The sequence below is a fragment of the Pyxicephalus adspersus genome, chromosome 6 (assembly GCF_032062135.1).
Source record: "Pyxicephalus adspersus chromosome 6, UCB_Pads_2.0, whole genome shotgun sequence".
Lineage (NCBI taxonomy): Eukaryota > Metazoa > Chordata > Amphibia > Anura > Pyxicephalidae > Pyxicephalus > Pyxicephalus adspersus.
The window spans coordinates 90,919,110-90,932,758 of record NC_092863.1 but is presented as its reverse complement, the minus strand read 5'-3'; the positions used below and the strand labels follow the sequence as shown (position 1 = coordinate 90,932,758).

General features: G+C 39.9%; 1 protein-coding gene across 1 annotated transcript in view; it reads left to right on the top strand.

Moving 5' to 3' along the window:
• The first annotated feature begins 7,945 nt into the window (after positions 1 to 7,945).
• Positions 7,946 to 13,649, top strand: part of SLC45A2 (solute carrier family 45 member 2) — a 63,049-nt gene continuing 57,345 nt past the window's right edge. The window contains exon 1 of the mRNA XM_072416572.1: positions 7,946 to 8,509. Within this exon, the coding sequence (XP_072272673.1) occupies positions 8,056 to 8,509 (454 nt within the window). The 5' untranslated portion in view covers positions 7,946 to 8,055. The remainder of the gene's footprint in view (positions 8,510 to 13,649) is intronic.

Here is a 13,649-nt window from a genome sequence, read left to right as displayed (position 1 = left end):
CTTACTTATGTGCCATTGCTTGCACTGCACAAGAAAATTAATTCATTGTGTCCTCGGACACGATTTCTTCATCAATATGTTTGGAGCCTTAGTAATGCTTTGCTCCTACTAGATATATTACTTTTGGTATAGACACAGAAGTGACACTGATGATCAGCTGCTATTGCAGTGTACACATGTCCCCAGGAAGTATACAAAACTTATGAAATGAATTTGCTCAATACAGAGACAGATTTAATAACAGATTAATAATAATAATAATAATAATAATAAACAGGATTTATATAGCGCCAACATATTACGCAGTGCTGTACATTAAATAGGGATTGCAAATGACAGACTAATACAGACAGTGATACAGGAGGAGAGGACCCTGCCCCGTTACTTTTTTACGAACGATTTTTTGCCCAATCGATCGTTCGTCGTTCGATTGGAACGATAAAAATTGGAAGTGTGTACGCACCTTAACAATGATTTTGGAGGGAGAGCAAATTCCTAAAACTAAATTATTTTCGTAACTCACTTTTTCTCCCCAGCTTTGTACTTTCTATCAGCTTTCCACAATGTTGGTGCCGTCACCAATAACCTTCTCAAACCTCAATCTTCCATAGTTACAGGTAGTGGTGGAATTCAACAACCACTGTGGGTTTTCATACTTTTTAAGCCAACAAAAACCTTTATCAGAGAAGTAAAATTTGCATCTTTGCTAAATCCTGGCAGATACAAGCAAGAGAATGTACTTAGAAATGCAGCCAAATGTTCACTGCATCGGTTTGTTCAGAGCCACTAAACATTTTCTTACGAATACACAAATACATTTTATTATGTTTTAAGGTTGTAACACCAGTTGACTGACATTAAGTCTTTAACTTTCAAAAACATATTTGACAATTGAAGAGCAAACACAGGTTCTGATGTCTCTTGTAAGACAAATTATGTGACTGTTTAAGTCAAGGTGGCACCTGGAAGTAGGACATGGCTTCCTAGATGTTTTTTGCACACCTATGTTGTGCACAAACCTTGCTTAGAGGATCATAACACCAGGTACAACAGTCTCTGGAACTGAAAAACACAAAAGTCTTCTATACGAACCAGGAACTACATTACCATGCTGATACAGCTACTCCAAATCAATCTGTTTTGGTCACTTTGGGTGTTCCAAATCCTGGGATTAAATTACTACATTAGACACATGGCTCCCGTTACGGACATCCTATATTTATATAGGGCTATCTATGTTTGTTTTATACCAGACTGGGTGGTAAGGTCATCTCCAACCTAGCCAGGGTGACCGGATGAACTGATAAATTGGCAGCAGCAACCAAGCCACCAACACCAAGTCTATTACTTTACATTCCAATTAGTGACAAATAAAAAAGCAGAACTAAAGCACTCCCTTGAGGTCTTTTTTATAATGGAGTAAATCTGACATTCACCAAAACTTTCCCACGTGGAGAATCAATCACTGCCTTTCAAAACAATTGACCTAGAGGACATCGGAGTGTAAAAAACAGACTCAAATTATGCAAACTTCAAGTGTATGTGTAAAACCCTATGTATTCATTGTGCTGTCACAGAGACAATTGTTCCTGTAATAGGTGCACCTTTTGAAATAATTTCCCTTACCTCTTAAGTGTTAGAATTTTGAATTACTGTACATTTTTTTTCACAGTGACAAGGGTCACCTGTACAAAGAGAGGGTTGAAAAGGCTTAATTCAGGCTGGGGACACAGACAGCAAAAAACACTTACCCAGCAATTCTCAAATTTTTTATATGGGGGGAAATAGTTTTCAGGTCATCAGGGAACCCCTTCTATAAGTACTATATTCTCAGCTCCTAGTAAAGAGCATAGTGGTCTATGGGAAGAATGTCACCCTTACACATAGCTAAAAAGATGACTGGTGTCACCTAAACTGACCTGAGAGGTACAAACTGCTCATTCCTCAAGGAACCCCCAGCAACCTCTGGATGAACCCTAGTTGTGAAACACTGATATAACTAATCCTTGCTCAATCCAGTAAATTCTAAAAAAAGTTGTTGCTTGAAGATACTCTATTTTTGTACCATTATGTGTGCTTAATCTCTGCAATGTCAAGTGTATCAGCTAAACAAATATGGATTTTGATTTTAAATCTAACAGAAGACTTGCTGATCTGCAAAGTACTTAAGCAGCTGCAAAAACTTTGCCATACTTGAAAGAAGAAAAAGCTTTAACTTCTTTAACAGCAAATCTTTATTCATCTTTTTTTAAGCCTCTCCTTTTACCAAAAGCTTTGTGAATATTTCATTCACTTCACAGATCCTACTTAACAGTGGGTAATGCAATGGCAGTCAAATAATAATGATTCAGCAGATGTCTTTAGCTTTCAAAGATATATTTGACAATGGAAGAGCAAACACAAGTTGTGAAGAGGTTTGTTAGACAAATGACATGTGACCGCTGACGTCAAGGTGGCACCTGGATGTAAGACGTGGCTTCCTAGAGAGAATAATTACTTTTGTTTAAAGAATTTTTAGGGGTTCATTAATAAAGCAATAAATCTGACATTCACTAAACTTCCAAAGTAATATGTTTTTCAGTGATTGATTTTTCACTGGAGAACTGTGAATTTAAGATTAACTGCTTAGTAAATTGACTGCTTGGTGTAAAAAAAAAAAATCTATATTTGTGTATGTGATGCACCGTAAAAAAAACTGCCTTCTTACTTGTAGTCTCTGGCCAGTTAAAACAACCCATTTTGGGACTGATTCCATACATCTACTAGGGATGAGCGAGAATATTAAGTTCGATCTCGCAGCGAATCGAGCCTTTCTCGCTTACCGAAAATGTAAGCGAGAATGGCATTCTGATTCGCCGAGGGGTTGAGCTCTCTCTGAACAGGAGGATTGCCAGGGCTGCATCATGCAGCCCTGGAAATCCTCTGCGATCCCCGGGCACTAGAGGTTAATTAACCTAAACGTGGCCGGGGATCACGCGAACGTAAGGATTTCCAGGGCTGCGTCATTGGGATGCTCCAGAACCTTAAGAACCCTGGAGGTTTCATTGCCACTGTCACTTTTTTGTTTTAGATATGGGGGCACTAAAGGACCTTCTGTGTGCAATGAGGCATCTACTCCTGGAACTGCTGGTTGCAATTTTTAGGGAGTGATTGACCACCTACTTCATGCTTGTATGACAGAGAGAATGTGATCCCCTGATCATTTTAATGCTGGACTTATATAGTTCAAGAGATAACTGAGTATTTGCTTGTCATTGTTGTGTGTCTCTTTATGTCAATGCCTTTAGTTTATGAGCTGCAAAGTGCCCAGCTAACGTTGCTACACAAAGGAGTGCATCGGTGCAAGCAGTAGTGAGAATGATGTCGCAGGAGGGTTGGTTAATGGTACATGAGTTAAAGGGGGGAAATGCCCATCATTGAAAATCTGATTGTAGCCCGTACTGTATAGAGATATTCAGAGCTGTGTTTCCCTTTTCGTGCTGTCTGATGGAAGAATCTATCAGACCTCTGAAGCATTTGAGGCATTTTTACTAAAAGGTCATATGACATGTGACCCCAATGTGATGTAAAGGAATTTTGGCTTACCCAGAGCGGCAGAAGCTGTAGCACGAGAAAACTCTGCTTGCTCATGCCTAATGTGCAATATTGTGAATTTTTAACCTTTTTTTATTGCACAGTTTTCCATGTAATAAATTTTTTTCAATAAATGAATGTGCTATTTTTAGGTATCTCTAGCCAAAATGTTTTTTGTTTTTTTTGATAGAGTAGGGAAGGGTTAAACCCTTCTCCAGTTTTTATTGCCCCTCGAGAGATACAAGTCTTCAAGAGATTTAGCCTTTCTGTCCTGATGATGACTATACAATCAAAAAAGTTAGAAATTCTAAATTCACAGTTAAACAATTAAACTAAAAAAATAAGAAAGGAAAATATTATTATAGGTACAAATGTATATGTGACAACTGTTTAAGTCAGGGTTCATCTAGAGTTGGTAGAGCCAACTGCATAAAGGGGGTATTTATGCCACCATTGTAGGGGGGAGCATTGTTTTCACTTGCTACCAATTTAAGAGGCTTTTTGGCTCCAAAAAAAGCATTTTAGTAGGAGTTTCCTCAAAACCTGAATTTTTTTTCAATGGTACCTCATGGATAAAAAAGATTTGAGAAAGGCTGGTCTATGTAGAAAACTTTCCTGTTAGATCTCTAAGACATCAAGTGCAGGAGAGCAAAACAAAATCTTGGTACAGTTTCTAACTTTGTCCAAAAATAAGAAAACATACCCGTCTGATCACAATTTTGAATTATCACTCATCTGTCCCACTCCAGTTTGGGTGCCATCCATCTTTCCCTGCTTCTCTTCCAGGTTTTGGATCTTAGGCCATTTTGGTTGGCTAGGCTGGATGACACGACTCCCACACATGCATGTAGGAGTTCATTTAGCCCTGGCAACCATGGGGGATGTCAGGATACCTGGCATATCGCTGCATCCTGCTCAGAGCTGTAACTCAGTGTATTTAAATAAGGAGATTGAAAACACACAGGTGAGTATGTTTTATTGCAGAAGGTGCATGGAGTTTCCCTTTGGCAATTTCGGAACATGGAACTTAGGTTCCGCTTTAAGTACGGGACTGCCATTGTTGGTCTCCATATGAAAATGTTACTTCCATGTCTGGGTCTAATTTGAAACTAAGCTAAACTAAAAGACTATCTAAGCTGCCATTGTTGACCTAGTTCTAAAAAAATTACAGCTTTCCTGGTTGGTTTTCTGCTCCCCTGCATTTCTGAATCATTGACCCAGAATGAGTATGTTGCCCAGGGGTTCAGCTAACTGCTGCAGTTTCTCAAGTGTGTAACCGACACTTTTATAGCCAAGAGATCAGAATTATCATTCTTTAGAATAAATTTTGAAATTTCAAACTATATTATCTGTGAGTATGAGACCACTCTAAAGCCACATATAGATGTCTGAAGTTGTCAGATTTCCATTACTGGAAATGATCTTTCAGGATCATTTCCATTGACATGAGATAATGGGGACCTGCACACAAGGCTGTTCTGTTATATGAAGCAGGGATGGGAGAATGAGAGGAACCCCTCTCTATTCTACCTCCATTGAAAAGTACAGCGGCCATTTCTGAGCATGACCGTTCTTCATTCTTCAGCAACAATCATCTGACATGAACAAAGCTTAGGGCCCCAAGCAAATCTGCTGCAAATTATTACTAAAAAAGTGTCAGAATTTCAGGTTTAGTGACAAGAACTGGTACTAAAACCAGTGCTGGATTTGTACTTTTTTATTCCCTAACCCAGCTACCTTGTGCCACTCGCTCTCTTACAACTGCCTTGAAAGGAGGTTTTTACGACTATGTTCAGACTGGCGGTGAGGTTGCAGTGCAGTTACTGCTTCCTCATGACAGGGAACCACTGCCTGTTACATGTTTTATAAAGAATACATGAGTGAGTGCTTCAGAACTTCAGTCTGTGAGTGATAGAGTTGGATGATGGTAGCCATGGACTTGCGCAGGATCGCTGGATCCCAAGGCAGGTCTAAAGACAGAGAAAGAGCTATCAGCTCACATACCTGTTATCATCCAGTGACATCCGAACAGAAGGCCCCGTGTCAGAGATCTTCCAACCTGTACGGTTCCAGCAGTACCTCCTAGAGCAGTGCAATTGGAGTGTTTGGGTGGCCTTTTCAGAAATCCAGCCAAACTTTTAGCATGACAGCGAAGAATAGATCTCATGTGATACAGTCCCTTTAACTATATACCTGTATATATGCTCTGCTGTGAGCTCTATGCTATAGATAGACTAACAACTGAATGATAGGTAGGGGAATGACATCAAAAGTCACTGACCTAGAACAGGATTTCTGACAACACTCTTCTTTGTTGCTTACATATCCAAGTCGGTGTTAGGAAAGCATTGAAGCCAGGGACAGCCAGGCAGATAGCTTTTTTTTTAGAAGGGATTTAACACTAGGGCTGGATTAATAACAAGTAATAACCATTAACACTGATGCATGCACAACCCCTTCCTCTCTAAAAGTTACTTTTTAACTCCTTATTGTGCTATGCAAGATAGTGCAGGGGATAACTTATGTTTAAACCCCAAATCACAATGCAAGAAGAGTGTGAGAGGCTGTAAAAGGGATTAGGATCCCCGCATGTGGGTGCAAAAACCCCCAATGCAATCCTTCCTTTCTTATCACAATCATCTAGTCCATAACTCCCTTACTATTACACCCAGCAGTCTATCTAATCCTTTTACTATTACACCCCCTAGTATTTCCCCCATTTACTGTAATACCAACCTAGTCTACCCTCTTTTTACTAAACTACCCATTCTCCTTTTACTATTACAACCCCCATTGCCCCACCTACACTTTTCTCTTGTACTCCCTGATGTTTTTCCTCTTCTTGGGTGTATTCCTAAATTTTGACCCCTCTCCCCAAAATAGGACACAGGCTGACTTTACACAAACTTCTGTCCAACTTTGTACTCCCCCAATACCTGAAACCCTCTTTCCCAATCACATGGCCTTTTCCCCCCATCCATGTACCTTCAAGCTGACAGCGTACAACTCCATATCCACTCCATGTGGGGATAAAGCGTTCAGGTAATGTGTGGTTGCTAGGAGACAGCAGACTTGTCAGAGCCCAGGCTCCTTCCCAGGTGTACAACAGGAGACAGCTGGGAGTGGCAAAGGCAGGGCCAGGGGCTCAAATGCCACCCCTACTGGCCATGACACCCTAGGCCATGGCCTAGGTGGCCCTGCTCAGCACAAGTATTCTTAAAAGAAAAATTTGTAAGGGGCTATAGCTTCTGAAATCGCCAGTTCTATGGTTGTGCATGGCTTCAGTACTTTTAAATCACTGACCCCGTACATAGAGAAAAACCTGCAGGCACAACTTGTATTTTGTATGCATCCAGTACATTCCCTGACTGTACAGCAGCCATTGAATCAGTATACTAGCCAGATAAGTAGCATTCTTCATATAAAAGGAATACAGTACCCTGTACCCTGAATGCATGCTCCTGTGCTGTCCCTGTCTCTGCCTACTATATAATGCAACCAGAATTGGCTGCGTCTATTGCCTGAATCTCTATTTTATCAAATGCCAGAGCACCGGAAGATGTAAGCAACTGGTTCCTGTTTACAAGGAAATGGTGTACTGAAATTAGCACTCCATATATGCCATTTGCGGAAGGCTAGATTCACACCATTATCCTTGTGATCATACGTATTTAAACTTCCCCCATGCTATAATGCATGCTACCATATTGAACTGCATATATATGGGGGCAGTGTATTTCTATTCATTAGGGCACCTTAAATGCTCATGTACAGTAACAAAACATGTTTGAGCTACCCCAGCAAGATATTATTGCTGTGTGCATTGTGTTGTGTTACCAAAATAGTGCAGCTTTTTGTAGCAATGGGGTAGGGGGAAATGCTCTCACATGAAGGTATTCATGAACCTTGATATCCTTGGCTGCCTACTAAACTTTTCTTGTGCTGGAAGCATGCTGATTGAAAAAAGTCCTATGCTGATGGTGGGTAAGTTATCAGAGCCAAATTAAACTACTATACTGCCAATTATCAAATTTACCATCCGTAAGCTTTCATTGAACACATTAATAATTCTAATAGCAATCATCTGACATTCTATACCAAGTTCCCCAGGCAATCACTGGTTGGCTTTCATTTGCAAATAAAATAATTGTGGCTAAAACCATAATCTCTAGTCACATCGATAATTGCAGTTTTATTCCCCTTTCCACACCCGTAATTGTAGTTTTATTGGATCCAAAGGAATGTGTGCTTTAATCTTGTGATAACCTAGCTCTCCATGAATGAATAGTTTGTAAATGTAGAGACCCCAGGAAAGTGGAATAGTTTTCAGATTAGTGTATTCACATGATTTTTTCTTGTCTCTAACTTGTGATCTTGCTGCTATGAAAGGACTGCAGTCACGCCTCCCTTAAAAACTAGAGTGGAAGTTTGATCCTCTTTCACAACTAACAGGAATTAGCTATCAGCAGTTAGTGGACTAGCATGACACTCTCCAAAGATGTGGAGGTTCAGCAGCCCTCATCTCATGTTGGTAGCCTCGGCATTCGTCCTCCTCTAATGGACATGGAATATACCAGCAGTGGAAGCAGCCTTGAGCAGATGGATGGAGGGGTCTTTCAGCTTGTGGAACCCCCTAGACGGTCCACTGGCAGGCTGATTATGCATGGCATGGCCATGTTTGGGAGGGAGTTTTGTTATGCAGTGGAAGCGGCCTTTGTAACTCCAGTTTTGCTCAGTGTGGGCCTTCCTAGGAGTTTGTATAGTTTTGTCTGGCTCATAAGTCCCATTCTGGGGTTCATTTTGCAGCCCGTGGTGGGGTCTGCTAGTGACTATTGTCAGTCCACTTGGGGGAGGCGCAGACCCTATATTCTTTTTTTGGGGATCTTGATGGTTCTGGGGATGACATTATATCTTAATGGAGATACAGTTATATCTGGTAAGTAAAACCTACCGTATATGTAATTTTTTTTAAATACGTTAATATGTTATTTTTTGCTACATTATGCTACAGCTACACAGACACTTTTTTTAATAGATTTTAAGACTTGGCAGTCTGACTTGTTGCATGCTGGTATGGGTCAGTGATTCAGGATGTATTCAACCCAGAGCCAGCCTGGCAACTAGCATGTTCACAGCAGGGTCAGCAATGGCAGGCCCGTGTTTTTCACCTACATTTTGTACATGGGGGCTTCATATTATATAAGAACCACATGTGTAAAAGGGTTTTACCAGCCAGTTAATGTCTTTAAAGCTCCAGAGGGCTCAGGGAGGTCAAATACTGAGGCTTGCTCCCTGCTGCATTTTAGAAAATGTAGCATGGTAAATGGGTTGCCCAATTTAAAATAGTACATTCATGTGCCAATAAATGTCAATGCAGCACACAAACTCATGTATAAATAGCTCATTGGATCTGGTACAGTAGTAGTCAATGCTCTGATTACTGTACTTTATTTTTCATTGAGCAGAAACTTCATTCACTTCAATGGACTAACTGATTGCCAAATGTAGAACTGGTATACATGTCCCATTCACATCCATTTTTTTGCCTTTATGAAAGATCAGGCTTTATATAAATGTGCCCCTAGGGAGTGTCAATTTAAACAAGCTGCCAGTAAGCATCACTAATTAAATCTTGAACTCATGGAAGCTTATTTAAAGTAACAGACAATACTACCATAAAGATCCAAAGGTCTCTTTTAGTAGAGCTTGCCATTTTCTAAATAATGTATAAAAGTTTGCTGTACATATTGGTATTTTATATACTGAGGGGCCTATGTGTGTCTTATAGGCATAACTTCCAGCAGTATGTCTGGTTTCAGTGGGGAAGCCCTTAAAGATGAATTCACTACACAACTCAAAATGCTCCTGAAAATATACAGCATTTCCATACTTTTTTTCATTGCTTTTTTATGCATTTTCTTTTCATTTTGAACGCACAGGAAATGATTAATGGTAGAGCAGACAAAAACAAATTGCATGAAACTATGTGTATTATGTATATGTGTGTGAATTTATATTTTTATATACACATATATATAACTTGTGTGGGTTTTTGTGCCTGCTTCCCCATGATTGTAATGTCAAGAAATGTGTGCAGCAATTTTTTCAAAATTGTGAAAATTAGTGGTCGCATCAGAATGACTTTCTATGGGAAAATCTACTGTCCTTTCAGTTTGGACATTCTTTAAAATCTGCACGAAAACTGTTCTTAGTAGGAATAGGCCCCACTCTTCAGCTCCAGTTTGTTAGAAGTTGGACATGCATCTTAATTACCATGCTGGTTGTTGATTTTAACAAGTTTTACCCTGGTTGAAATTCTGCTAGCTGTTTTGTTTTTTGTATAAATTCCTGAAAATGAAGGGTACTGAGCCCTAAAGCAGAACTTATCGCTACCTCATTCTAATTGTTTAGCTACCATAATCAGGAGCCCTTTGATCAATCTGTGTACCAAGTGATTCCTACATCTAGGACATTTAGTATTGTGAATGAGCCTCTGGAAATTCCTCATGTAGTTGGAGCTAGCTAATAAGGAACATGCAAGGTGCCGACCTTTTCCAATTATCTCTCTGGACATAGAAAGCCCCAGCAGCTACTTTGCAGCAGAATTACAGCAGCTTTAAATCTGATTGTTCTCTGGTGATTTATAAGTAGTTCGATTTGCTGCTGGCTGCATTGTCTGTGTAGCTACAGTTGTGTTCTGTGGTCATAAGGGCTCTGCTACATAAACTTAATTCAATCACAGTTTCAAATGCTAAAAAAATCTGTTACAGTGGTTGAAATATAAAGGGGTCCTTAGACCCCTGCAGACATTGCTCTGTGTTTCCATACATAGGTGCTTATTCAGGCCAGTGAAGGGCACATAATGGGTGGGATGTGTTCACACAAATGATTGCAGAGCTTTTTCCAGGCAGTTGAAAGCCTTCCAGACATAAAGCAACCACCACCACCATGCTTGTTTAAGTGGCTTTAAAGGACTGTCGGCAACTGCCCCCCAACCACCCCCATTCATTGCCCCATGGTAGAGATTCTGGTTAAGAGTCAGCTTGGAGGTCGCAGGTACCTGCAGATGGAAAATGGTGACACTGCCTGTGTGAACTGAGCCTTAGTCAGGCTTCTATTAGACAAATAGTTTATTTTGGGCAGCACGGTGGCTCAGAGGTTACCACTCCAGCCTCTGGTTTCCTCCTACATTCCAATATAATGCAGTTAGGTTAATTAACTTCCTCGCAAATTTGACCTTACACTGTAATTAAGACGTATGATTATGGTAGGGACATTAGATTGTGAGCCCCTTTGAGGGACAGCTAGCGACTTGGCTATGGACTTTGTAAAGCTCTGCGTATTATGTCAGTGCTATATAAATACTGTGTACTATTATTTTCACATCTATTGTTTTTTTTTTTTTTTTTTTTTTTACTTTTTCTTTGAACTTTTTTAATGCATCAAAATTTTTTAAAAGGACTGTAGGAAGCACAAATGTAGAAGCAATGGTTTTAAAAGGGAGCTGTAATTGTAATGATCTCCAGCAGTCTTATGTAATGTCTGGTATTAACATGCAGAAAACTGTTACTTGGTTTGAGTTCATATGTATTTAAAGCTGAATATTGGCATGTTTTGTGTATTACTTCCAGATCTGTGCAGTATTTAGTTTTGTCTTTCCTCTTGAGCCTCTTCTAGTAAAGATTATTCAGTGTTGCTCTCCCTCCTTGTGCAGAGAGATTTCCCTTTAGATCCACCTCCCTGTAGTTTCCTTGCAGACAGCTTGTTGTGGGTGGACTTCTAAATTCCTCCCACTGGTTATGTGCAAAACTGTCTGTCCTACTTTTATATGGTGATAACAAGGTTATCAAAGGAGCTAATGCTCACAAAGTATATTGTTAACCTTTTGTAGCTAATAAGAAATATATTTTAAATGAAGTTTTTGTGCCTGTAGTTTAGCTTAGCTTTAGTAATCCAATGTGTAGCAAAAGTAGTCCTTTATGGCAGTGGTTGCCAACCAGTGGTCCATGAAAAATTTTGGTGGTCCACAGAAAAACTTGAACGTTATTTGAAATTTTTATGTTTTAATAATAATAAACAAAAATAATATTCTAATAAATTCTTATATTCTGAATGACAATTTACGCCTTTATATTGCACTAAATTCACGGACTGTACTAGGGATGGAAAAATTAAGGTGGGGGCAGCGTGACGTCAGTGTAGTGTTAAGTTGTAAGAGGCAGCTGTTGCCGAGCCGTACACTTCAGTATTGTTTCCACCATTACAAAAGTCACTCCGCTCCACCAATACCGATTCTTATTCCATTGTTTTATTTTATTTATCTCTCAGATGCTCCTTTAGGTAAGTATGACCTTAACTGTGTATTATCTTTAACTGTTATATTTAATGGCATAAAATAGTTTGGGTTTGATTACTATCATTTCTTGTTTGGTCTTAGATTCAAATGAAATAAACCCATAATGAGTGGGAAAAAGCAAACAAATATTTTTCATTTCTTTAGTAATACCAAAGATAATGCAACTAATGATAATAGTAACAATAGTAATACTTCACTTAACTGCAGCTGGTCAGTGAATCAGAGCCTCCACAGTCCTTGTCAGGCACCATTAGGAAGATTAATATTTTACAATAAATACTAATCTCAAATGGAGAAACTCCATTGAGAGTTCATCTTAAGTTCCCCTGCAGTCACAGCTAATTGGAAGCACTCGCGTGCCTTCAATCAGCTGTAACCGCAGGTTCCTATGCTTCCTGGCCTGTACTTATCAATCATAAGTACAGCCTAGGGAGCGTGGGAACATGCACTTCAATCGGTTTGCCGAAATTTTGTGTACCCATCGGAAGTTTGTGGAAATTTTGCCGAGAATGTCAAAGGCATTCTCCCTCATTCCTATCCTCGGACAGACAGGAACACTGGAACTGCACAGGGAAGTTGGCAGGGAACCAGCAGACTGGACAACAAGGGGTTAACACAGGAGCTAGATAGAGGAAGCACTGAATCAACCAACAGGTAAACAGGAACTAGCTCAACAGAACTAGGGGGTCGGCACCAGTGGAGACACGTTGCACGAACACTAGGTGCTGTGTCTGAGCTAGCTAAATAGCCAGGGATGATTAAGAAGCTATTTACTGATTGGCCAGCAGGTTGGCAAAGCTTTTAAATCCTGGGAACGTAGGCACGCCCAGAGTCAGAACTGCCCGCATGTGCAGGGGGGAGATTCCTGCACTTCAGCCAAATAACCCCCAAATTTTTCATAAATATATATTTATATATATATATATATATATATAAAAATATACTCCATTATAATCAATTTGAATATAAACTGAGCTGGTAGTCTTCTGTAAAAAAAACAGGCAATTGACTCCTAGAAACCTAGGGCACAAAATGTGGCAGTCACTGCAAACATTTAAAAACTGTAATCCATACTCATGGCAATAAAATTAACATATATTACAGTTTATTATGAAATTAACGTGAAGTATCAGTGACCAAGGCTGGAGGAACGATAATGGCTGGAGAGACAGCCTGGGCTGGGGTGAAAGTTACTGCCTGTCATTGGTAAAAGATGCAGTGTTTATTTGTGTGTGTCTCCCTATTGTCTATGAAATGATCCTCTGGAATCTGTATTACCAAAGAAGGTAGGGGAGCAAAAGGCATGTAGCCCCCCTCCCCTTTGACAAAAATCAGACACTCACTTGCCCCCGAAAATGGCGAGAATCATCTATGGGAGGAAAGGGCTTCATGGTCTGCAGGCAGGGAGGTTTTTGGAATCTGGAAGCCTTTAATATGTGGGCTTTGCAGGTCCAGCTATGTCCAAATAGTGTATAATGATGACCTTTTCAGAATCAGCTGCTCTGCACTTTGAAATGACAGGAGCTCAACACCACAAGGATTAGTTCAGAACAGCTGTCCTCAGCTTCCCTCTTTCATGATTTCTGAATCAATGTAATTATTATAGGCCCCGTCATCATTGTTTACATTTATTTCATTGTGCAGCCAATTCGGGCATATAGCCTGTTAAGACAGCATAACTATACCTGTCAATGACAACTGCCAGATTTGGGGGGGGGGG